Source organism: Pseudorca crassidens, chromosome 4 (assembly GCF_039906515.1).
Source record: "Pseudorca crassidens isolate mPseCra1 chromosome 4, mPseCra1.hap1, whole genome shotgun sequence".
NCBI lineage: Eukaryota > Metazoa > Chordata > Mammalia > Artiodactyla > Delphinidae > Pseudorca > Pseudorca crassidens.
The window spans coordinates 32,457,739-32,483,131 of NC_090299.1; the positions used below are offsets into that span (position 1 = coordinate 32,457,739).

At 39.0% G+C, this 25,393-nt stretch overlaps 1 protein-coding gene across 1 annotated transcript in view; it reads left to right on the plus strand.

Moving 5' to 3' along the window:
- Positions 1-2,189: 2,189 nt before the first annotated feature.
- Positions 2,190-25,393, plus strand: part of DKK2 (dickkopf WNT signaling pathway inhibitor 2) — a 102,236-nt gene continuing 79,032 nt past the window's right edge. The window contains exon 1 of the mRNA XM_067735393.1: positions 2,190-3,151. Coding sequence (XP_067591494.1) covers positions 2,930-3,151 — 222 coding nt within the window. The 5' untranslated portion in view covers positions 2,190-2,929. The remainder of the gene's footprint in view (positions 3,152-25,393) is intronic.

Below are 25,393 nucleotides of genomic sequence, written 5' to 3' on the forward strand. Positions count from 1 at the left end.
TTTGTAAAGTTTGCTTTTGGAACTTGTAGGGTCCTTTGTGAACCTCCGAGATAATCTCTTTATCCTGACATCTAGAGCTGAAGGGTTTCTTGAGAGTACATATGCTGAATTGTACACTATTTCTTTTTAGCATATGACAGGAGTTGGGTTCTGACTGTATGGTATCTTATTTTGGTTGGTGGTAAAGAAAGAGGGAACCAACAGAAACAGGCAAAGTATCTTCAGATTTTCTGTTGATTCATTGGAGTTGTTTCTTCAGCAGCTGGTGGATTCCCACACTCTTCAAGTGGAGGTAGAGTGATTTCTTGCTTACATATTTAGCTCTCTTTTCCTTTTGCTCTAAAATACTCTTGAAAAATATCCAAACCAGTAGGCTCCTAACTTAATTTTCTCCATTTCTCTCATGTTTTCTGTTTGGCAAATCACAATGAAGGCAAAAGATACACCTTTGTGTAAAGTCTAAGCATTGAATCCCAAGTACTTATCTGTAGAGTGTAAGTTAGTCAGTTTCCTTGCCCTCCACTAGTGCCTGGAATGCTTACAAATCCTTCCAAATCCATTCCTGGGCACATTTTTAAAAAGTGAAAAAAAAAGTTTTTTTTTAACCTGAAAATCTCTACCCTGTGGAAGCACAAGGGAATCCAAAGATAAGAAAACATGCCTGAGGGTTCCTCAAGTTTTAATTACCTCTTGCTTGTGCATTCAAATAGAAAAAAGTCGTTCAGAAAATGAAGAATTCCTGGCAGACAGACAGAACAGGGCAGAGAAATATGCAAAGCTGGTGCAGCCTGCGGGAACCCAGCTACAAATTCACACTTTAGACCTACCTCAGCCCTTTTGGTGGAAAAGAAAGGAGTCACTCCCTAGCAACTGTTGACGGTATACCGCACTGTCCGTGCTGGTGTGTGCCAGGATCAGGTGTGAAAGCTGAGGAACTCATGTCTGAAGATTCTAGAGCGTGTTTAGAAAGAACAGCCTCCTCCCCTAGCTGTTAGCCGTCAAGTTGTACTGCACAGCCTCGATTTCTCTGTGCACAGATGTTAGCGCACCAGAGAAGGAGAAATGCAACAAATTCCTAAGCGCTTGGGTTGCTTTGGAAGCCTTGGCTTTCTACTGCCGCTGAACATCTCCAGTCCCAGAGATTGCCTGGGACAGCCCTCATCTCTTGTCTCCGGCAAGGCTTCGTCGCCTTGCCCAGCGGTTGCCACTGGCGCCCCCAAGCGCCGCACACCCGCGCGCTCCAGCCCTTCTCTGAGCCTCTTTCCCACAGAAGCGAACCGGACCCTGGGAGCCTCGGGTCTCGCAGGAAAGGCTTCGCATGTAATTCCCAGAGGCTAAGGGGCAGAAAGCAGAACCTCCAAGACTCCCTTGCCGCCCCGTTCATTCCTGTCTGGGATTTCCTCTTTGCAAAGGGGGGAGTTGCCTGGGACAGTAAAGATGCCCGGTAGAGCTGTGAGGTTCAAAGCTCGGAAGGTACTCAGGGGACCCCCATTGCTCCCAGCTCCTCAGAGACGTAGACAAACGCTGCTTCTGTGGTGGGGAGGGGGACTGGAGGGTGAAGAGGAGGAGACCAGAAAGTCCTAAACGCCTCTCAGAGGGAGAATAGGAGCATCTTTCCCCCTTCTCCGGTACTTTTCTTCCCAAAGTCCCATTTGGATCGGTTGGGCACTCCCTGGCGCACCAATACAGTACCAGTCTCACACATCCACTGGGAGGCACAGGCTAAAACCCAACTTGAGCATACACAGACCATTAATGCCCAGATGCTCACTTCTTTCAGTCTTCTGTAGGGCTTTCCCAGTGCTCCTCCAGGAGTCAGGGACTGGAGGTGGGTTGGGGAGGGGTGCTGGCGGTTCCGAAGCGAGGTGGCAGCTCGCCCCTCTCCACTTCCACATTTGCCATCCGTTTGTTTGCAAAGGTTCTTCCATCCTCGGGAGTGGCTGGTTGTCAGGAATAATCAGAACCCCGCCTGTTCCTCTGGGGGTGAATCCCATTTCCTCAACTGCTGTACGGTGGAAGGGCAGTGGGAGGGGGCGAGGGAGAATCAGGCGGGGAAGCCGCAGGGAAAAGCGAAGAGGGGGGGCGGGAAGGTGGGGGGTGATAGATACGTTTTCACTCTTTGTCACTATTGAATTGGGGGCGGAGGGAAAAAAAAAAACCCATTGTGGGAAGCTATAAAAAGCAAAGGGGGCGGCGATGAGAGAGCAGACGCAGAGAGGGAGACCGCGTGGAGCGCAAGACAGTTCCCAGGGCATCGCGGCGTCCCTGGCAGCGCTTGGCTGTTGCAGGGCTGTGAGCCGGAGAACAACGCTTCGGGGCGCCTGTGCGTGCGCGCGTGCGGGACCTTGGTTGGCCTCAGACCTCAAGGGTCTTGTCCGGGGGCGGTTCCTGATCCCCCATATAGTGCCCGCTAACTTTGAAAAGGAGGACTTATGTCCTGCAAAGGTTGAGACATAAGGGGTAGGGAAGGAAAAGAGGAGAGAAAACGCAACAGAGGCCGAAGGAGAAGGAACTAATGTGGACCTCCTGAGCAGCTGGGAGGAGGACTGGACCGCGGAGAACCGGGCGGGACCTCGGAGGTGCGGGGCAAGGAGCAACGGAAGCGGTGCGGGCCGTGGCGCTGGGGCTTCTTGCACCTCGGGTCACGCCTCCTTGGCAAGAAGGCGCCTCGCCTTTGATTGCTTCCAGTTACTGCAGAACTTCCTGTCCTGGCGGAGAAGCAGGTCTTGCTTGGGTCGCGCTCCCTCCCGGTCTGAGGCGTGAGACTGAGTTCACACGGTGCTGGGCCCCCAAAGCCAAGTGGGGTTGGGGGAAACAGAGTCTGCGAGTCCCGGCGCCCCGCGCGTAGGACCCCGTGTTGGGGTCCTCCCTCCCTCTGTACCCGCACCCTTGCGGGCTTTGCCCCTTCCTGGGGACCCCTCGCCAGGCGATGGCCGCGTTGATGCGGGGCAAGGACTCCTCCCGCTGCCTGCTCCTACTGGCCGCGGTGCTGATGGTGGAGAGCTCCCAGTTCGGCAGCTCGCGGGCCAAACTCAACTCCATCAAGTCCTCTCTGGGCGGGGAGACGCCAGCCCAGGCCGCCAATCGATCTGCGGGCACATACCAAGGACTGGCTTTCGGCGGCAGTAAGAAGGGCAAAAACCTGGGGCAGGTAGGAAAATACCCCCAATGCACTCCTCATTAGGAGAGGTAGGAACCGGCGCTCTCCGACACTTCGTTTGCCTTTGCCCCCGAGTGCGCCCCCAGGTGTGGCGCGCAGGACGGCTGGGGAGGGGTTCGCAGATGCACGTCTGCACTGGTGGGGGTGGCTGGGTGACTGCGAGTGCTGGAGGGTGTGGAGCGGGCGGGGGAGGGTACTTTTTCATCTTTGCTTGGGGATATGATGGGCATGTATGGAGATCTAGTGCGTACAGATGGGGGAAAGGGCCGGAATGGTCCTTCTCCACATTTAACACAGTGGATGTCGAGGATGATCTTAATAGCTAACACACAGCAACTATTATGTGTCAGGTACTGTTCTAAGCGTTTTACATATATTTAATCTCCACAACCCTATGAGCTGGGCGCTGTTACTATCCCTATCCTGCAAATGAACAAACTTAGGCACCGAGTAGAAGCTCTTTGCCCACGGCACACAGTTAGTGAAAGTGGCAGAGCGGGATTTGAATCCGGACAGTCTGAGTCCAGTTTCTGGGCTCTTAACTGTCTCATTTCACAATCCGAAGAGGGAATTTACCGTTTTTCAGGTTCTCCTTCCTTCCCAGCCACTTTCTCATTTCCATGAAGTAAGGTCACATACAGAAAACTTCAATAAACGTGCATTTCTCACTCCTGGATATAAATCATCCTGGAGGAAACAAAATAACGAAGCGACAATAGCAGTATCATAGTTACGGAGGACCAGGGTGCCTGGGAAATAGCAAGGAAAACTCCCGAGGTTTATTTTCCAGAGGGAACTTTCCGCGAGCATCTTTGTTTCTCTGTCACACAGACAGATAGATTGACAGTCATGCAAACAGTTACACAAACAGACACAGAGAGACACGAGTGCGCACACTCTGCACCCATTGTGGCCAGCACACAGCGGCCAGGAGAGGGGGCCCTGCGGGCACTGGGAACCACTACAGCTCCCCCTTCCGCTCCTTTTTTGCGAAGCCAAAACCGAAAGCCAGTTTGCCAAGCAGCACGGGCACAGCCACAGCACAACTGTCAACCCGTAAAGGCGGCTCATTGCCCCACAGATCCTGGGTTTCCTTGTTTTATGAGAGGATCCTGCTGCAGCTGCTGTGCACGCTCTCGGCGTCCTCCGCTGCCCCTGCCCCCAGCGTCCTCCACTGCCCCTGCCCCCAGCGCAGGCGGCAGAGAGCAAAGGTTGACAACCAAGGCTGTCCTGAATGGACAGCGAGGGAAGATTCTGCTCCGCTTGGCCCCCTAGTGCCCTCTCACGGGGAGAGTTTTGCTCGTTTTGCAGTTCCAGAATGCTTCCTGGGCTTTGAAATGTCAAACATTTCAGCTCTCCTCTCAAAGGAATACAAAGCCTGCAACCACAGTAATTTTTTTTTTAAGTCTCAAGAGAAATAAACTATACATCTGCATACACACTACATGCATACATGTCCTGTGCATATTCTCACACATGTGTACATATCTCCATCCACACTTACAAGACCACTCTCATTCCGTTCTTCTCTTCCTTGGGAAACACCCTGCCATTTTCAATAGGAATGGACTTGTCTTAGAAGTCCATAATGTTATGGGTCAAAGATTAGAAAGAAAGGATGCTCTCAGTCCAAGTCATTAGATTTTTTTCTAATGCTACTGACTTCAAATTCAACCTTATCAGTTGCTGAAAAGAGCTGGGTTTAGTTTAGCCAAGAACAGAGGGATGGACCCAATAATCTTTGAGGTTCCTTTTGACTCTAATCCATGTACATTCTGTGAGTTTCTGCAAAGGGCTTTCTGTTTCCGTCACCATTGGGTAACACCTGATGTTCCTCAGTCAAATTATCAGTTATGTCAGCACTGCCGCTAGCCATAGGGTTCCATGGGTTAGACTGTGAGATGCATCCCAGCACCTGGCTTACCCTTTATGTTTTGGTAGCATATCTGTATATAAATATGTATAAAATAGGTGTGCTTATTTTTCTCTCTCTCCAAATATCTGCTCCTTAAAGAGGTTGTGACTCTGTTTTGCATGTCTTCAAGTTGAAGATTGATTTATTTTATAAATGAGTTGAATTTTTTCTTTCTTTTTTGAGTTGAATGTCTTGTACGCTTTCCATAACTTAGTGGTCCTATGGAATATATTTCATTATATTCACTTAACTATAATACAGGATCCTTAAAATTTGACATTGGGTTTGTGAGAAAATTACAACTTATTAGAGACAATGGTAACATAGAATTGAAACATTAAGTTGACTCAGTAAGATAGCTGGGAAATAAAAGGATTATCTTTTGTATATTCTAGCTTCTCACTTGTTTATTGGGTGATCTAAAATGTGTACTGTTATGAAGGAAGAAACAGAAAAAATCTTTCTTCTTTGAAGTAGAAAGAGGAATTGTTTGAATATTTATGGCTCTCTTTATCTTCTTTCTTCCACTAGTTATGTGGTTACCAAAATTCTTAGTACTCTTATTTTCAATAATGGAATGGAAATTAGAAAGACTATTCAAAACGGAAGATGCCACATCCTTTTATGGAGAAAAACTTTAGAAGTAAAATGTAGCTAAACTGCATTCTTATCCATCATAACATGATTGATTGAGAAAATTTGTAAATAAGATGCCAACTGATAAAACTAGCTAATTATGTAGTGTCATCCTTAGGCCTATTAAGTCTGGTTGTCTCCCCGTCCCCAGTCTTTGATTGATGATACTGAACTGTATGCATTTCAGAGGTACAGGAACCAGAGACTGTAAGATATAACTTCAAGTAGGCATATCAGAAACTTAGTCTTTGGTCTCCTTTTCCTTAAGTGAAAACTGAATAATGGTCTGTTTTTCCTGATTTACTTTCAGAATAGAGAATTAAAATAAAAACTTTATTGCGATTGCAGAAGAAATTACTGAAGAAATTTAATAATTCATTAACCTACAAAAGTGAAAATGAGACTAAATTGGCGCCAGGGTTTTCTTGATTCACCGTAGCTGATTTCATATGAAGAAAACATTCTAATTAGTAGGAATTCTACTTGTCCTGTCAGCAAGGTGAATCATTTGTAAATCACTTCTGGAGGAGTAGCCTTTGAGTTTCAGGAAAGATTTAGAGGACGCTCAGAGAAAATGAACTGTTCTCCAGGGGTGTTAAAATTCTCATTCTTAGGTTTGCTTTCAAAGACGCAGTTATGAGTTATGATTGGAAACTGACATCGAAAATTGAATTCATGCAGGTGAATCGATACAGAAGTAGCAAAAATTATTTGGCTGAATTATTCACATTAATGTTTTAATTTGACTTTCCTTTTGCATCTATTATTAATGTGTTTTAAAAGGTAGTGTGTGTATTTATATGTATATGGGATAAATTAGATTGTAGGACTGTTACTAACATATATATCAATATTTATATATCTCAATTTCTAAAGAGACTTGCAAATTTTCTAAATCAAAAGTATTATTAAACAAAATATTCAATATCATGCACTTAAATATATTCTGATCAAGTACATTGTTGTTCAACATCACCTCTGGAGCGTGAGGTATCAATTTTTACAGGCCACCTTAAAGACAGATTTTTAAAAAATAAAGCAATTTATAAAATTAATTTACCCTTGAAATGAACAGTGATTTTTCTTTTTTGAGAATGAAAACCTTTTGAATGTGTTTGTAATAGCTTCTTTTACTCTTTACCCCTTACTTCGTCTTAGACTGGCAGATTAATTTGAACGCAATGCTGTATGATTTTGAAATATTTTTAAAAGTTATGATGAGAACTGCGGAAAATGATTATATTTTAAAGGGAGATAAGCTTCCTGGCATGTGTCTCCAAAATGAAGGTGAAACTGGTAATGTAAATTCAGATTCCATTATTTTCTGATATAACTTTGATGCTTGAAGGACGGTGGTTTGGATGAAGTTATGTTGTGAGAAAAGAACGCCTGACATACATTGAAACAGAAGCTTGAGGACGTTGCTTAGAGAACACTCATATTTGTATATTGCATTTTCTTTAATAAAAATGCTGTATCTATTGGCATGCAAAAACACTCATAAATATGCTCATTGAAAAAACTATATACCCTATTTTCTGTAGGTGATTTCTTCACTTTCTAAAATTATCCATGACTTTTTTTTTTTCTTAAAACCCCAGTCCAACTTTCCCCTGCTAGAGGATAAATATTTGCTACCTCCTCTGGACATCAACTGACACTAAACATAATCAGGAAAGAAAATCAGTTTTTAAATTAAATGTTTCAAAATAAAAAAATATTTGAACTAATCTACACTACACTACTTCTTTTCTTTCACTGTGGATAGTAGAGAATTGACGGTTGATACAAGTGAAGGTTACCTCGTGAATAGCAAGCAAAGTATTTTAATGATAATCTAAGTAGGGGTATCCATCATTTTATTTCTGTGCTAGAGGAGAGAGAGTAAAGGACAAGGTTACTTAAACTCACTCCATCTGTGACTTTGACCCTGCCACAGTCTTCCTTAGCGCTCCCCTCTGATACATATTCCTTCCTGGGATGTTTCAACTCTTACAATTTTTAAAGTAGAGAAAGCAACGTAATAGAAAGGTAACATGTATTCTGTTCTAGGAGAATATTGCCGCTTCCTCTTCTTTTCCCTGCACAATCATTTTGTGTACATTAAAATGATCTGTTAAATTATAGAGGCCTTTATCATACTCAATATATTTACTATTTTAGACTCAGTCTCTTCTGGCTGTTCATTCTTTGGTATTGATGTAACATTGAAATGGATTACAATCTTATTTCTGTCTGTGACTCCCTGAATGCCCTTTTAAGTCGTTTTATTTCGTTATACCTCTAGTCACTTGTACTCATCCATGAAAAGGAGATAAAGCTGCTCCTAGTTAATTATTCAATCATTGAAAAGATTTATACGATATTTATATTCCTCTTATTCAGTCATTTTTTAAAAAAATCTGAAGCAGCCCTCAAAACAAAATTAATAAAAATTAATAGATAGATTTTTGTGTTGTGTAGGATTGCTTTAAGATTACATAGAAAGATTAAATATGGAACGTATAAGAAAAGTTTAGTATTACTATTTAAGGAAAGCAGAAGTTACTTTTTTTCTTTCTCTGTCCCCACTTTCTGGGAATGAGAGAACAACATATTTATCTATAATTGTTGGGTGTTTTTTTTTTTAGGATAAATATAAACCATTCTCCCAAACACAGAGGTCAACTGATATAAAATATGGGAGGTTTTTTTTGATAGGAACATCTGTCCACAGGAGGAAAGTCACCATCCAAATATTTTAAATTGTGGCTTCCCAATGAGTCTCTCACGCTAACAATTTTGGGTTATTGCCCACTTCTTTGGGTTCGAAACAAGGAAGGAAGGCCATGAATAACACCAACATCTAATCAGGGTCCTCAGGGAGAGTTCATCCCATGAATCCTTGTCTTAGTAATGGTAAGTTAAATCAGAAACCTTTAAGGCGGAAGGGATTTCAATATCAGATATAAATTGCTGTATTTTAACTCAGTTTATGCAGCACTAAAAACAGAATTATTATATTCTAACTTTTATCCACAACCAATGAACCTGAATAAGAGACTATATTTGTGGGATCTTAATACTAGCTTAGATTTATCTATGTGCTTCAAATAAATGTAGAAATAAAACCAGCAAAACACAAAAGTAGTAAATATTTTTAAAAGTTACGTATCTCTCTTCCATAGTTAGATAAAAGGGACAAATACGCATCAGATATCCTTTAAAATATATCACAGCATCTAATTTAATTGGTTGATTCTACTTATGTATTATAATTCGGCACACACAATAGCTCAAATTTAAATATTTCATTATCATGCAACATTTTAACTGTCCCAACCTGTCTAAAGCAAACAAATTAAAATCAATGAATGAATAAGTGCATTTAGTGGCAAAACAAAGCATCACAGTTAGGGGGAGAGACTTCTTAAAGTGGTGAATCCCTCCAAATATCTCCTAAAAAATGTTAGCTCTCCGTATTATGCTTTACCATGTGGAATAAGAATGTTCTTTCTTCCCAGGACTAGGAGAAAAGAGTGATTTTCAGATATTATTTCCTTAAACTGGCTTGCAAATAGTTATAGCACACATCAGATTATAGTAAGAGGTTCCATTTATTGATTATTTACTCTATGCCAGGCACTGCTCCAAATGCTTCATTTGAATTAATTTTTTAATTCTCTCGGCAGCCTTTGGAGCAAGTCCTAACATCATCCTTATTTTTATAAATGATAAAACAATAATTCTCCTGAGACACAGAAAGGTTATGCAATTTGTACAAGTCACACAGCAGTAAGTGGAGAAAGCCAGAATACGAACCTAAGCGATCTAGTGTCAGAGCCTGCATATTTAACTACCAGACCATGCGCTACAATATGCTGCAATATACAATATGGACACAATATCCGTACAGTGTGGACTTAAGAGGAAACATGGACCTTTATTTTATTCTTCCCTATTCTATATTCTAATGACATGGATATAACTCTACGTTCATTAAAACCATAGCAAAACCCAAACCCTCTGTTGATGCCAATTGCTACTCTGAGTAACCAAAGTATGATAGTTCATGGGTACAAAGGCACGCACATAGTAGTACACTAGTTTCATCTGTGACTTTACTTGCCTCCCTGCCAGGGAGAATTCACTGTCAACAAGGAAAACACACACACACACACACACACACACACACACACACACACACACACACGCACACACACACACACACACACACCCCTCTTCCTTTCTCTTACTCTTTCCCATTAAATTATTGCGTTGCCCCAAATAGAAGGGAATGCTATTGCATAGATCCTATTTTTCTCTTTTTTTCTCATGGTAACCACCATACAGTCCCCAGTACCCATCACCTTGCATCTAAGTGACGCCACGTGCCCACTGACATCAGCAAAGTGGAGGTCTTCTCAATGGTTTCTCTCCAGTGGCTTGAAGTGGGTCTGGCTGGCATCCCTCACATTCTGATCAGATTGGGGGAAGCTGTCTAGGTTTAGAACCTGCTATGGCTTTTGTTTTTTCTCGACTTTTGACCCCTCCGAGCTGCCTTTCAGAGAATCAGTCGATCTGTAGCAGCACTGCAGCACTACGGCTTCCTAACAGAATTCCTAGGGGAATTTTTCCAAATTTCAGCTGGCTAGCTTAATGTCTTTGGAAAAGCCACTTAACCTCTGGTCTTTTTTAAAAAATCTGTAAAATAGGATAACAGTAGCAGCCATAATAGTAACAATACTCATCTTACTGGGCAACAGGGAGGAAGAGGAAAGGGCACTTAGTCATTGAACTGATGTCATTATTACTATTACCATTACAGAAATAAGTAAGGTCACGTGCTCCTGCACGAACTAGAAAGTGGCTGCTTAATTTTCCCCACCAAGATGGGAAGGCGTAACTAAATGAATGCATGTGATGTACATGAAGGAAACAAATGAACTCAGTTATACCCAGGCCAAGAATTGTAAAGCAGAACAAAACAAGACAAAATAAACACACACACGCACACATGCACACATATGCTATCATGTTTCTTGCACTGATTGTCAGAATTAAAAGGGATGGTAAGTCAGTGCTGTCTTGTAAAACTTAAGCAAAATAGCACAAAATTGAAAACTGATGAAATTACACAGAAGCAAGGGTATAGCAGACATTAAAAATACAACCACAGTAAGGAGAGGTCCTAAAAACGATGGCAATATTAGTTATTTAAACATGGGGACCAAAATAATTGAACCACATGTTATAGTCTGCTGCCAACACCATTCATTTGATATTCTCCAAAGTAAGACAGCCTATGCCAAGGCAAGCTTCTTGACACTTTCTGCACAGTGCCTGGAGCCCAAAGGGCTTGCTGAGAATTTGGAAGACTTAGAACTCTCTCTGAGTGTCAGACTGTCCTGCTAAGAGGACTCAGAAATTTGGAGCTCATTATTCTCGTTCCATTCCCTTTACTTGTTTGTTTGTTTGTTTGTTTTGAGTTCTTTTTTCATGATTCAGATAATTTGGAAATATTTTAATAATGTTAAATTGAGAGTGAAAGTCATCTCACTGAAGTATGTGATAAAGTTCTTTTAACATACTGGGTACAAACTATTTGCCAATAAGAGTTTCTATCTGGTAATGAACTAAAAAACTTGATTCAAGTGGGAGGACGGGGAAAATTGTCATTTAAAACCAACTGAAATGACAGCTCACATTCAAAGAATAGTCTTCACTTGCTCATTGTAACTTCATCTTAACCGTTTGGAATTTGGCACTGTGAACAAGCGCTGTGTTAATCTGTCACTTGAAAGCCAGTCTTTTTTCCAGTAACCATCCTCTGTACTCTGTTGTCTGTCTTTTATACCTAATATAGCCCCTTCCTCCTGTAATATTACGTATTTTTCTTTTCCTCTCTGGTTTGTTCCTCTTTATTTCTTTCACTGATTCCTCTACAACCTTCTGCCCATAAACGTGGGCATTCCTTCACATTCTCTCCCCAGTCCTCTTTTCTTTCTGTTCCGTGTTTTTTTCTTTGCTGACATTATTTCCTTCTTTGAAATCATTTGTCACATATGCAGATGTTCGTGGTAAAAACTCCTGAGCCCCCTTGCCTGCTCAACAGTTTTGAAGTCCTTTCAGAAACAAAAATTCTCCATATCAAAAATTAAACCATTTACGGTTAACTACAAATTGTCAGGAGTCAGGCAACCAAGTCTTTATGATTTCTCATTGCTATCAAAAAAGTCTGCTAAAAAGTGCCCCGGGTTAGACTAGTGCAGGCCACAAGAATCAAGTCTGATTGCCCCAACTTCTCTTGCTCTTTTCCCTTTCATCACTTACTGAACATGAAATAAACCTGTGTAGGTTCCTATCAAGACAGGTGCTTTTGTTTCTTGAACTCTATTTATTTGAATGCTTTGGATGTAAAGGGCCTCCAGTTTTTTTTCTCTGTGATGGACTTGTTACATCAACTAGTGTCTGATGAGAATATGCAAGTATCTATTATTTATGCTCATGAAATGTTACATATTATAATATGCAATACATATTTTAAGCAGTATGTAATGTTTGTTTTTATAGCTTGAACTACGCACTAAAGAGTAATTGTTGGCTACTTGCTATTTTATAAATAATTACTAATTTCTAGTGTAAAACGCTTCCTTAATATTTATTTTCCACCTGATAGACTCTTAAAATTGCTTGCCTCTTTAATAATTGAATAAGAGGATTCTTCGTGTGCCTAATAATTATTAATCAAGATGGAGAGCTTTATAGAAAGAAACAAGAGAACCTTTTATCTACAAGTTTCAAGAACTTGTACAAGAGACTAAAGTGGGCATAGTTATAGCCGGGAGATACATTAGAAATCACCTAGTTTAACTCGCTCATTTTACATACGAGGGAACCAATTTAGGAGATGGTCATGATCTGCCCAATGTACTACAAATAATGCCTGTGACAAAGGAACTTCTGCTGGAACTTGGATCTTCTGACTTCTGACACAAGCCTTTCAAATGATAACAAAGCTCTGTAGAAGAATTAAATTCAGTTGATTAAAAAACTGATGGGAGATATTTTTTCAGCTCTAAATTTGTGTATGTCAAAATGTATTAGGAAAGAACACAATGTCATGATTCCAACGGTGTCAGTAGGATTTAAGCAAAATTAATGAAAGGATGTGGCTTTGACTACATTATCCTTGCTTGCTTTTTCATTCATAACACCTTAATAAGCCTGGCTAAAGAGAATCTGTACCAAAGAAATATATTTTACATTGGATCAAGTACACATACGTATACACATACACACACACACACACCTCGTTGAAAAAAACGTTTCAACAATAAATACTTTTGAGATGCAGTGAGCCTTTAAGTCCTTTCCTTCTATTCTGCTCTGCACTATTCTCTTGTTCTGTTCTCTTTGCTCTCTCTCTTTTAAATACTGGTCATTGCTTATAGAAATGACTGATCAAAACCTGTGGTTTGAAAAACCACTGACTCATTTGCTACTGCCCTTACCCTGAGGGAACTCAGGGCATTATGCTCAGAGATTGGTAGTACTTGAGGAATCAGCCCCAGTGCGGGGAGATAGAAAGCAGAGGCAGGCGGGTTTTCATGGAGAGAAGCATCCGCCATCTCAGACCTCTCCCACTTTCCCTTCTGCAACTGCATGGCAGCCTCTGGCCTAGATGTGGTGGAACTCTTCATCTTGGGTTGTGCCTAACCTCTGGCTCTCTCTCTACTTCCAGGAGTAACTGACTTATAACAATGCTGTGTTTGGTCCTTGGATGTTTCCTGTTAATTAATTTCCATGTTAATCTGTTATCCCACATTAGTATTGTTCTTTCTGGGTGTATGCCATGTGTAACATCATACTTTATTTCTAAGAATATGCAGTTGAAGATGGCTACAGTTTCTACATAGGACAGCAGATGAGCTTGACAGAGCCTGGGATAAAGATTCAGAAGACCTGGTTAGCCTATTTTTTAATATACTGGACATTGAAGAAATCATCTAACACCTTTAAGCCTTAGTTTTCTTATCAGTAAAGTGGGAACTGTGACAATGGTGTCTTTTCCTACCTCTTTGCAAAAACTAAAATATTGTTTATTTACATTGCATCATTAGAGGTTGTGTTATGTAAAACAAAATTAAGGCCTTTCCACTCTGAATTTATGAAAGACAAATCTGAATTAGACAGAATCAACCCAAGAATGAGTTATTCGAGTTGGATTTTATGATTCTGTTTCTGTTTTGATTTATTTCAGCACCCATTCTATTCTGTTCCTCCACCTTACCTGTAGGAAGATCTTGTCCACTTTACCTAACACAACCCCTCGAGTTATTCGAGTTGGATTTTATGATTCTGTTTCTGTTTTAAATTCAGTTTCTGTTTTGACAGATTGCCTTTATTTTTTTAGGGAAGAAAGACTGAAAGTGGAAGGTTTTTTGGTTTTGTTTCCTTTCTTTGCCTATTTGTCTTGATTTTCTTGTATTTCATCAAAAATTTCAGTACCAGTAGTAATTCTTCCACATTTCTTATTAGAACTTAGTGGTATTATTATTATTTTTATTCTTGCAGGCTACAAACAGCCTGCTATTAGAATATCCTGCCTATGACATTCAAGAAGAGCCCTGTGTGTTTTTATTCTATCATGTATGGGATGTGTTAGTGTTTATATATTTTTAAAACATCTTGGAAAGGCATTATAAGGGCCTCAATAATAGAAGTAAATGTATTTTTAAAGCTCTAAAACTAAACTTGAGTGTCATATTTTGGGCACATTATAGATTACAGGGTTCACAATGGATAAAGTTCAGAGAAATAGCCAATTATAAAGTCAAGCTGTAGGGGTGTGAGATCACGTGAACTGTGACAGACAAAATATATTTTGCCACAAACTCTTCCAACAGGAGAGTGGGTATTTTTCAAAGCTGGTGAAAACATATTATTGTTTTCCTAAGTAGGCATTTCCTAATGAACAGTGTAGTAGTTCTGATCTTTCACGTTCCACCTGCAGGAATCTCACCCAAACATTTGTCCAAGCTAGAAACAGTCTAGGCTTCCGGCTTGCCATCCCTGCTCCTAGGCAATTATGCTCTAATTGATAGGATTCTACTTCTTTTTTAATATTGATCTCTTTTGTTGTTTTACTGTCATCCCAACTGCCATTGCCTTGATTCAGACCATTATCATTTCCCAGTGTAACATTACAATTTTGTGGTATTTTTGTGCTTCTCCAAACCATCCTCCACACTGCTTCTAAAGTGAGCTTTCTAAAGTAAAAATCTGATAAGGGTCCTCTGGAAATGTTCACTTCTAGAGCATGAAGTCTAAACTTCTCAACTTGGCACACAGTGTCATCAATTATCTCATTTCTCTTACTTTGTCCCTGGGGCCACACAGCTGATGAGTGGCAGAGCTGGGATTTAAAGCCAAGCAGTCTTACTTGAGTCTGTCTACTTAATCATGCTATGTTGCATTCGCCTATACATTGGAGGCCAGAGAATCCAGCTAGAGACTTTTTATTGGTATGTTTTAGAATTCAGATGTGATTAAGTGCTTCTGGTCAGCCAGTCAACTTGTTAATTGCTTACTTACTTCTTAGATGTATTAGATGCTATGATCACAGTCAACAAACATTTATTAGACACATATGTTATGCTGGGCCCTTGGTATAAGTAGCCGTAAAAACAAGTGTAGTGTATTTGAGGAATCCAGTTGGAATTTTCAGGTTGAAAGAGGATCCCAGATATTGTCCAATTCAGGCCTCTATTTTCAATACAGTATGAGAGCTGAGCAATTTGGTGAGTTTTCCTTTTTTTAAAGATTTTTAAGGATGAATACTTGTATCTCTTAGTTCTCTAGTTAACCTTAATTTTGTTAAGAATGGGAACATTCTGCTCTCTGCTGTCAGTGAAGCATGGACAAAACAAAGCTGGCTATCAGTCTCTAGGTAAAAACACTTCCTCGTTAACAGAAAATGTAATCAAGCTATTTGAATCATTTTTCATGGAGTATATACTCTGGTTCCCTTGATGAGCTGTCAGGATGCCCTGGAAGAGTAAGACTGTATTCATCAGAAGTCAAGAAATGGTCTGACATGCTAGACATTATGGTGATAATAATGTCACCATAGTAAAGAGGTGGTGCCTGCCTTTTCTTTTCCAAATATTTTGGAAGGAATTAAATTTTGATTTTTTTTTTTCCTTTGTAAATGCGTCACTGCTCCCTGAGGAAGTCCGATCCTAGTTTCATTTACAAAGCACTAAGGAAACATAAGTGGAAAGAGGCAGGTTTACAAGGAATAAGAAGCATGGTAAGACATAACAAGGTTGCACTAGTAGGAGGGTAGGAGTCTGGTGACTTCAGAACAGACGGTAGAGGGGTTGTGTTAGGTAAAGTGGACAAGATCTTCCTACAGGTAAGGTGGAGGAACAGAATAGAATGGGTGCTGAAATATATCAAAGCAAGAATGTGATAAATGTGCAAGTTTAAAATGATGTCATAGATTTTTTTAACAAGCACGCTCAAACATTATTTTTCCAAATTAGTCACTGCAGAAAACTCATTCCTCTGATACTGTCATTTAGACCTTTCTTTTGAAACTAACTTCAGAAGTAGTTTACATGTTTATTTATTTTAGGCCATAATTTTATGACCATAAACCAGATAATATATATTGACCAACACATCACATTCAAAATCCTTGGCTCTGAGTGGCTTTGTGTTATTTCCATAAACGAAATATCCCACAGAAGGTGAGGATGTCAGTCAAAGAAATGTAGTGTACTTTCTGAAAACAATTCCAAAAAGTTCCAAAAGGCATTCTGAGTCAGTATTGCGGTTATAATTATAAACGTTTCAATGTTGATTGCTTTAAGGTGGTATACCCTCAGTTTGGTTGATAGTCTTAAAAAAAAATCTGTAATATTATCTTGTAACCGGGTCCTCTCTATTAGAAGAACCTGGTCGAAATGTATGTAGCATGGTTACCGTTCCTCAGGAAACCATCATTTTCAGGAAGCAGTTAATGAGTGCAAACCAGTAGTACATTCCCCACCCAAAACCCACTCTTTTCCTGAAAGAAAAGGCAGGAACAAATCATACACAGTGCAATGCCATAGAGTCCAGTCTGGTGACACACGTTACTTCATGTGCCACTTAGTAAAAATGCATGCACTGAGGCCAAAAAAAAAAAAAGTCTGTCATGAGTTATTTTTTACTGCAAACATATCCTATTAAAGTTTCAGAGAAAAGGCTAAATGGCTTAACTCAGTAAAAATGTTTTACCAATTGTTCAAAATTAATACAATGCTTCCAAAATGCTCTTTGGAAATCCTTGTAAATTTCCTTACTTGCCTATTTGCCCTACTGCTATCTTCCCAACACTCTTCAGAAGGAAATGGCTTCTTAACAAGAAAAATCTTCCTGAAATTACGTTTCCAGTGGGGTCCTGGCCACACCAGCTGCAACACATTGTGACTAAATTTTAGTCTCTTTTGGTTCTCATTGTTAAAAACACAAGTGACCAACAGTCAGGTCTTGTGCCATAGCCACCCCAGTGATTGATTACAAATTGGACTGGAGTGTGTGTGTTGTTAGAAAATATAAGCTTTTGACACAAAATAACAACTATATTTCATGGCCTGTCACTTAAAAATTAAGACCAAAAAATATAATTGTGATTCTCAGTAGACATCAATAAAAAAAAATGTAGCCCAACCTCACCAGTAATTTTTTTTTAAAAAGTCTACTTCTGGGAGAGTCAGAGACTAGCTGGAGAAAATTCTCTGATGGTGGGACCAAGATGTTCTTAATCTTCAAGGGCTATTTAAAATAGCTTAGGGAATCAAGGCAGAGGGGCCAGAGCACTGGACAAATGACTGATTTCAAATCCCTGCTACCAGATTTAAGAATTGCACACTCAATGAAGAGCCAATAGCATCACCATAATAAGATTTAATATAAGGATTTGAAGGAGTGAGAATCTGCAGCTAAGATGCATGGAAAGGAAAGAAAGAACATAACTGAGAGCTACTTGTGACTTAATCACAAAACCAAACAGGATAAACAGGCCAACCTCCAAATTGTAGTCATTGCCTACCTGTGGATAATGCAGTCTGGTATTATGTGTTTTGACTGTAGTGTGCACACTCCTACCAATATCCTACAGCCAGCATGAGTGTGGTTGGTACTGTGATTGGATATCTAGGCAATACATGGGCCCTTGCTTCTAGAAGACAGTGCAACTAACATTTGTTGAAAACCTACTTTATGCCAAGAAATTTACATTGATTTCACTGTATTAATAACATTTAATTAATTTTCTCAATACCCTATAGCGTCTGTCATGTGCAGAGCACTCAGTAAATATTTGAGGGAGGCAGTTAGGCAGGAAGGAAGATGCTAGAAAAGTGACTATATACATTATGAGCAAGCTCAGTATTTGGTACCTGTGGTCCCATGATAGATCAGCTTCAATAACTGTAGTTATTTGACTACAGTTTTAATACGGAAGAGTTTTACCTTGATGAGTGAAGTGGGGAGAACACTTAAGTTTCATTTTTTTTTTCTGTAAAAGTGAGTGAGATTGTTTTTCCATACTGGCTTTTTTTTTTGGAGTTTAACAACTTTATAGAACTGTGCATATAAACTCTGGAAACACTATTGAAGTCCTTGTTTTCTTACCTCTGAAGAAGAAACCAAAATTGCCACAAGCTTCAAGGGGAGTAGAGTATATAAATCAATTAAAAGAAAACTAAACATTTTAAATATCTAATAATTACTCATGGGACTTAAAGGTAACAATAGATTGCTAAATAAGGACCTAAAGATAAATTGTGGGAAATTCAGCCCCGCAAATTGCAAAGAAGTGAGTCTTACTTTATACTATTCTAGATGTCAGTTTTAGTGGGAGGGGAAAGACAATTAATACTAATTGTTCAATAGACTCTGGGTTGTTCACCATGTTTTCTCTGACCAGATTTTCATTAAAGATCAGGAAGTCAAGGTATGGGCCAAATGTCTCATTATGTCTTAAAGGGAATAGGGAAGAGAGATATTCCCTTGTTGGTCTGACTGTTGCAAACCCGGTGACAAGAACATAGAGCATTTTTGAAATTTGCACATGCTTAACACCTGGAATATTCTGAGAGTTACGGTCATTCTTCATCAGTCACCGGAATGAAAAGCCAAATGCCGATCTGAAGGAGGACTTCTGAGGCAATTCTTCTGGAGCTAGCAATATACCATACTTGTCATCTCTCAGACATAAGCCTTTAATCCCCTCTTCCTAAAATTGTTTATTTTAAAATGTGAGAAAGGCTAAGGATGTCACAGCTGAGTGGTGAGCTTTCTCTTTAAAGAATCCCATCCTTCAAACCCATCTTCGGCAAAGAAACTGGCATTTCATGTGCTGAGCAGACGGCGTCACGCAGCTCTGGCCAGCCCGCATGTGTAGCTGGGCCTATCTGGCACACAGGTGTCCTGATTCGGACCTTGAAATTATGACACCCCACTTTCCTCCACTGGGGAGTATGACTTGACTATGCTGTTTTCCAGTGACAACAGATATACTGGCCTAACAATAACAGCTCCGACTAAGGTGATAACATAACCCTCTAACATACTTAGCTGGGACTCAGGGTACAGGGTTTGTTCTAGGAGTCTAGGCCAACTTTTTGGTTTTGATTTCCTTTTGTATATTGTGTTGTGTCACCCATATCTCCTCCTTTCACCTCTTAGGATTTGGGGTACATCTCAGAAGGGTGAGAAAGTTCCTTAGAGAAGGAAAAGACTGCTGTAATAAAGCTAAAAATTGTACATTATAAGGTAGTTTTCTAATAATTAATAAATATTGAGCAACCACATTCCAATGTTAAGTAGTCTTCAAGCGTTTAAAAATAAGCAAAACTAGACAAATGCATTAAACTTTTCATAGCATTTTACAAAAACTACCGTGAAAGTAAAAGGAGATTTTTAAAATGCAGGCAACAAGGAAGAAATTTAGTTGCTGTTCCTTCTGCGTAATCTTTTGCATAATCATTTCAGTCACACCAAAAATATTTCTTAGTTCTGGGCAGAACCCAGATTTTTGTTTTTAATTTTGTTTACTTATTTTTGGCTGCGTTGGGTCTTCATTGCTGCACGCAGGCTTTCTCTAGTTGCGGCGAGCGGGGGCTGTTCTTTGTTGCGGTGCACGTGTTCTCATTGTGGTGGCTTCTCTTGTTGCAGAGCACAGGCTCTAGGCACACAGGCTTCAGTAGTTGTGGCACGTGGGCTCAGTAGTTGTGGCTCATGGGCTCTACAGAGCAGGCTCAGTAGTTGTGGCGCACAGGCTTAGTTGCTCCGTGGCATGTGGGATCTTCCCGGACCAGGGCTCGAACCTGTGTCCCCTGCATTGGCAGGTGGATTCTCAACCACTGCGCCACCAGGGAAGTCCAGAACACAGATGTTCTGACTTTTTTTTTTTTAATAAAGAAAGCAATATTTAAGAACTTTCCCATTCCTTTACCTCTTAGTAACAGCTGCCTCTAACACCTGCTTATAATGAATATGTCTAAGTCGGAAAAACATAAGGGGAAATAACAAGGGAAGTAGGTGGTATCATAATTTAGAGCTATAGATTGTGTTCTTGCCCTGACTCTGATTCTCTCTCACAAAACATAGTTTTGAAACTGATATCTTATTTATTAAAAGCTACTCATTTTCACTCTAGTAGGTTCTACAAACTTGGTTGGGTCTGCATTTAGATAAGCAGATAAGATTACTTGGCTCAGTTCAAGAAGGAAAAGTTTATTACCCAGAAGTGATTTTATCCCACTGTCTTAAGATAATTCAGTTATCACCATGGATCTAAAAGGAATAATATGATATGGAAGAGATATTCTGATTTTCAAAAAAGTGAAGGTTTATTCTATAGAATGATGAATGTGGACTACATTACAAAGCAGATTATAAAATTAGCTACTTAGGGAAATAGATTTACCCAAGGAAAAAACACAGGTTTACTTAGAATAAATCACAACAAACTAATAGTATTATTTCTTCAGCACGGGAACTGGTCTAATACCAGTATGAAGTTTAGTCCTTGCCATTTATAGCCATTTTCTTTGTGAGTTAATGACCTTTTGGCTTTAAATACCACTATATGCCAGTGACTCCCATATTTATATCTCTCAGCAATACCTCTCTCTTGAACTTCAGAATAATAAGAATAATGTGTTAACCTAACATTTCCACTGATAGATATTTCATACTGACCATATCAAAATCATCTTTTCCCTTTTCCAAACCTATTGCACCCATGGATTTCTTCATCTCATTTGATGGTTAAGTCTCTTTTTCTAATTGCTCAACCAAAAAGGCTTGGATTCATCTGTAACTTCTCTCTTTCCCTTACACTCATGTCCAGCCCCTCAGGAAAGCCCCTTAGCTCTGTCTTAAAAACATATCCATAGATCAGGACAGGCATTTCTACAAAAGTATGAGTTATCAGTAGCTCACAGAATAATGACTTAGGAATTTAACTGAGGCAGGACAAGATACGTACAGGGCAGAACAGACCTTCCTAAGAAAATACCTTCATACAAACGTGAGAGACATTCATTTTATAGTCTAGGAAGTGTTTTATCTGTATACATTTAGAGTATTAAAAATTTTGGTATCCTAAAAACCAATTCAATCATCAAGTCTGCCATTGACAGAGCAGGAAAAATTAATCAAGAAGCATTTATTGACCATACCCTATAAAAACAAAAGCACTTTGAAAATGCTATTATTTGTTAGACTGGATTCCTCAATCATATTTTTAGTGACCAGACAACACCAAACCCATGTATTAGCTGTGCTTTCTTGATACTTTCCAAATGTTATTTGGTTTTGGTGTTTTTCTTTTGGGGGGGGTCTTCTTTTAATTTTTCTTTATGTTATAGTACATACATAGCTAGCAGATAAGGAGAATGATTTCTTAGATTGGCCATTATGTTCTTTAATAGTCTTATATCGAGATGTGACTTAGTTTCCCAAACTCAAATTTTCAAATAACTTTGCTCTAACTTGACTCTTTGGAAGGGCAAGCTTTATTTATTGTTTAAAGGAAGGGGAAATGGGACTTCCCTGGTGGCACAGTGGTTAAGAATATGCCTGCCAATGCAGGGGACATGGGTTCAAGCCCTGATCCGGGAAGATCCCACATGCCACAGAGCAACTAACCTCGTGCGCCACAACCACTGAGCCTGTGCTCTAGAGCCCACGAGCCACACTACTGAGCCAACATGCTGCAACTACTGGAACCCATGCGCCTAGTGCCTGTGCTCCGCAACAAGAGAAGCCACTGCAATGAGAAGCCTGCGCACTGAAACGAATAGTAACCCCCGCTCGCCGCAACTAGAGAAAGCCCGCGTGCAGCAACAAAGACCCAATGCAGCCAAAATAATAAATAAAACAAAGTAAAATTAATTTAAAAAAAGGAAGGGGAAATGATATCACACAAGAGGTATTATGATATTGTTATTATGCCATTTATCATGGTCTCAGTTTTTATCATGAGTATTACATTACTCTCTTTTGGTGTTTACTCATATTACCAATATGATTTATCTGTCATACTGGTATATAGACATTTGAGAAAAATTGTATTTTATTTTAGCTACTGAAAGTATTTTATTTTGCCAAAGTTTCAGGTTATTCTGTAATCCCACTTACAGGACTTAATATTTATGTCTCAAGAGAGATGGAAAATATAAAGCTATATTAATTGATGCTGTGGTATTGACCAATTAACCAATGAAACAGACTAGAGAGACAAAAAAAGATTGAGACATTGATCATTAAGAGAAGAAGGAACTGTTTAAAACCTGATGTTGGAAAAACTGAGTATCCATAAGGAAAAAACTGATATTGTAACACTACCTTACTATATACAAAGACTGATATTAAATGAATTAATGTTTTTATGCAAAAAGAAAAAAATTTGAAAAACGCTTAGAAGAAAATATAATAAATATCTTTCAAATCTTGAGAAAGAAAAGATTTTTTTAAGTAAGGCACCAACCAGAAAATAGATGATACATTTGACTACATTTAAAGTAATACTGGCCTACCCAACGATACCATAAAGAAAGTAGAAAACAAGTCACTAACTGGGAGATGTACGCAGCACATGTAGCCAACCCAAATCTTGTATGACTAAGGATTAGTGTCCAGAATATTCAGCAAATTCCTACAGATCAATAAGAAATTAAAACCGAGGTACACAATCCATAAAAATGGGAAAAACACATGAACAGGTGCTTGACAGAAGGGTAATAAAGTGGCCAATAAAAATTTGAATAGAGCTTCAGTATTAATTAGTAATAAAGAGAATGCAAATTAAGATATTGACTTTCCATTTTACACATATTGGATGATGAAAAATTAAGAACTTGATACTACCAAGTGTGTAAGAGAATATGTGGAATTTTAATATATTGTTCATGGGAGTGTAATTGCTACAACCACTTGACAATATCTTGTAATTCTGAACATTCCTATATTCTCTGACCTAGCAATCCTACTCCTAAGGATATAACCCAGAGAAGTGTTTATTTACGTGTACTACAAGATATGTATAAAAAGGGCTATAGCAGATGCCTTGTAGTATAAAAAACCAGGAAACAACCTAGTTCATCAACAAAAGGACGTATATATAAATTATAGTAGAGTAATACTGTGGAGTGCTGTGGAGCAGTGAAAAATAAACTGTAGCTAGAAGTGAGCTATAGTTTAGCTAGCTAGACTAGCTAGAACTATAGCTACAAGTGAGCACAAATAAAGCTTTGAAGTGTAACAGTTATATTATTTATATATTATTTTATTTAATATATGTTAATATTATTATATTTATAATATATAAATATTATGGAGGATACTGTTAATTTTAGAGGGAGTCAAGAGGGTTGGGATATAGGAGGTATACTAAATTGAGGCAAGTTATGGATATTGTTCTAGCTCTTGGGTTGGATGGTGGGTTCATAGTTGTGCTTGACAACTTTAAAATATTTAAATATATTTTGCATGTATCAAATATATTTTATTACATTTAAAAAATTAAAATTAAAAGGTAATACAGTAGAGAGCTCTGAGAATCCTTGTATAGCTTAGGGATCATCCATTCAGGTGAGATATCTGCAGATGAGTGTTGAGAGAGAGGTAAATATCTCTCGGCATATCGTCTGAGATTATCATTTTAAAAATGATGTTTACAGGTCGTATGTTGACACTATGATAAATAGTATTAAGGAAAGTTGAGAAAAAGTGGGACTCAGACCTTAGAGAATGTAGTTAAAGCTTTTATGAGTTTCCTCCCTAACCAGTGATGAACCTCTTTCCCACTCTCACACATCCCCACCTTCCGGATATCCCTCTGCTTACTCACCATCTCTGAAAATGTCATGATTTGGGGGTACTTTCTACCTAACCCTAATCTAGAAACATTTTTTTTTTCTTTTAGAAAAGCTTTCATGGTTTCAATAAGCAACCCCTTCTGCAAAACATGTCTCTATCTTGTCACTGTAACTTCCTAGGAGATTTGATAGAGATGAAATTACTTATTATAAATGAAGTGAATAATAATTTTAAGGTCTCAACACTGAAGCTGACATAAATACTGGATGAATTTAATCACATTTACAAAAAATGTTTGCTGAACTGTTCTGCTGGGAATTTTATTAAATCTATTTGCTTTGTGGGTTCCTTGCTCGTAAAATAGGTGATAATTCTTAAGCTGTACTAAAACAGGTTGAAATATCTTTAAAATCTGTGTTTAAACTTTCCCTTCAGCAATATTATTTATATGGGATATGAGATATTTCAGCCATTCAGCTTTGGATGCATTTTGCCTGTTGCATTTGGAGAGTGTGATTAAAATGATTTTTATTATGTGAATGGTAAGTTATATCTGGTTAGCAACCTCCTGTTCTAAAGAGAATAGGGGTGGGTGCTGTAACTCTTCTCTTTAAGAGCAAAAGAGAGAATTACTTTTTCTAATGTATTGACATGAAAAATTGCCTTATGCCAGTGGTTATTAAAGTTTGGTCCATGAACTCTGGGGTATGTCCAGGACCCTTTCAAGAAGTCTAAAAAATCAAAACTCTTTTCATAATAACACTAGGATGTTATTTGCCTTCCTTTTACTATGTCATCAATGGTGCAAAAAGCAATGGTGAGTAAAACTGCTGGTGCCTTAACATGAATCAATGTAGTGGCACCAAACTGTGCTAGCAGCCATTGTATTCTTCACCAACATACTCATAATAAAATTATACATACATACATATGTATGCCACTTTCCCTTAAGAGAGTCCTTGATGAAGCAGTAAAAGTTAATTAATTTGATTACATCTTGAGTACATATCTTTTAAACATTCTGTAAAATGAAATAGAAAGTATGCATAAGGCACTGTTGTTGAATCTCATTATACAACTGAAATACTTGAGTTGCAAGTTGAATTTGCTGCTTTTTTTTTCAGGAACAGCAGTTTTTTGTTTTGTTTTTTTTTACCCGAAAGAATGACTGAAAAACAAGCTGTAGTTGTTCAGACTTACCAAGTTATTTAGCAAGTGTTTTCTCAGAAAGAACAAAGTGAACCTGTTAGTTCAAGGAAAACAGTTCATGATATTTGTTGCCACGATAAGATATGAGCTTTCAAGGTCTATATAACTCT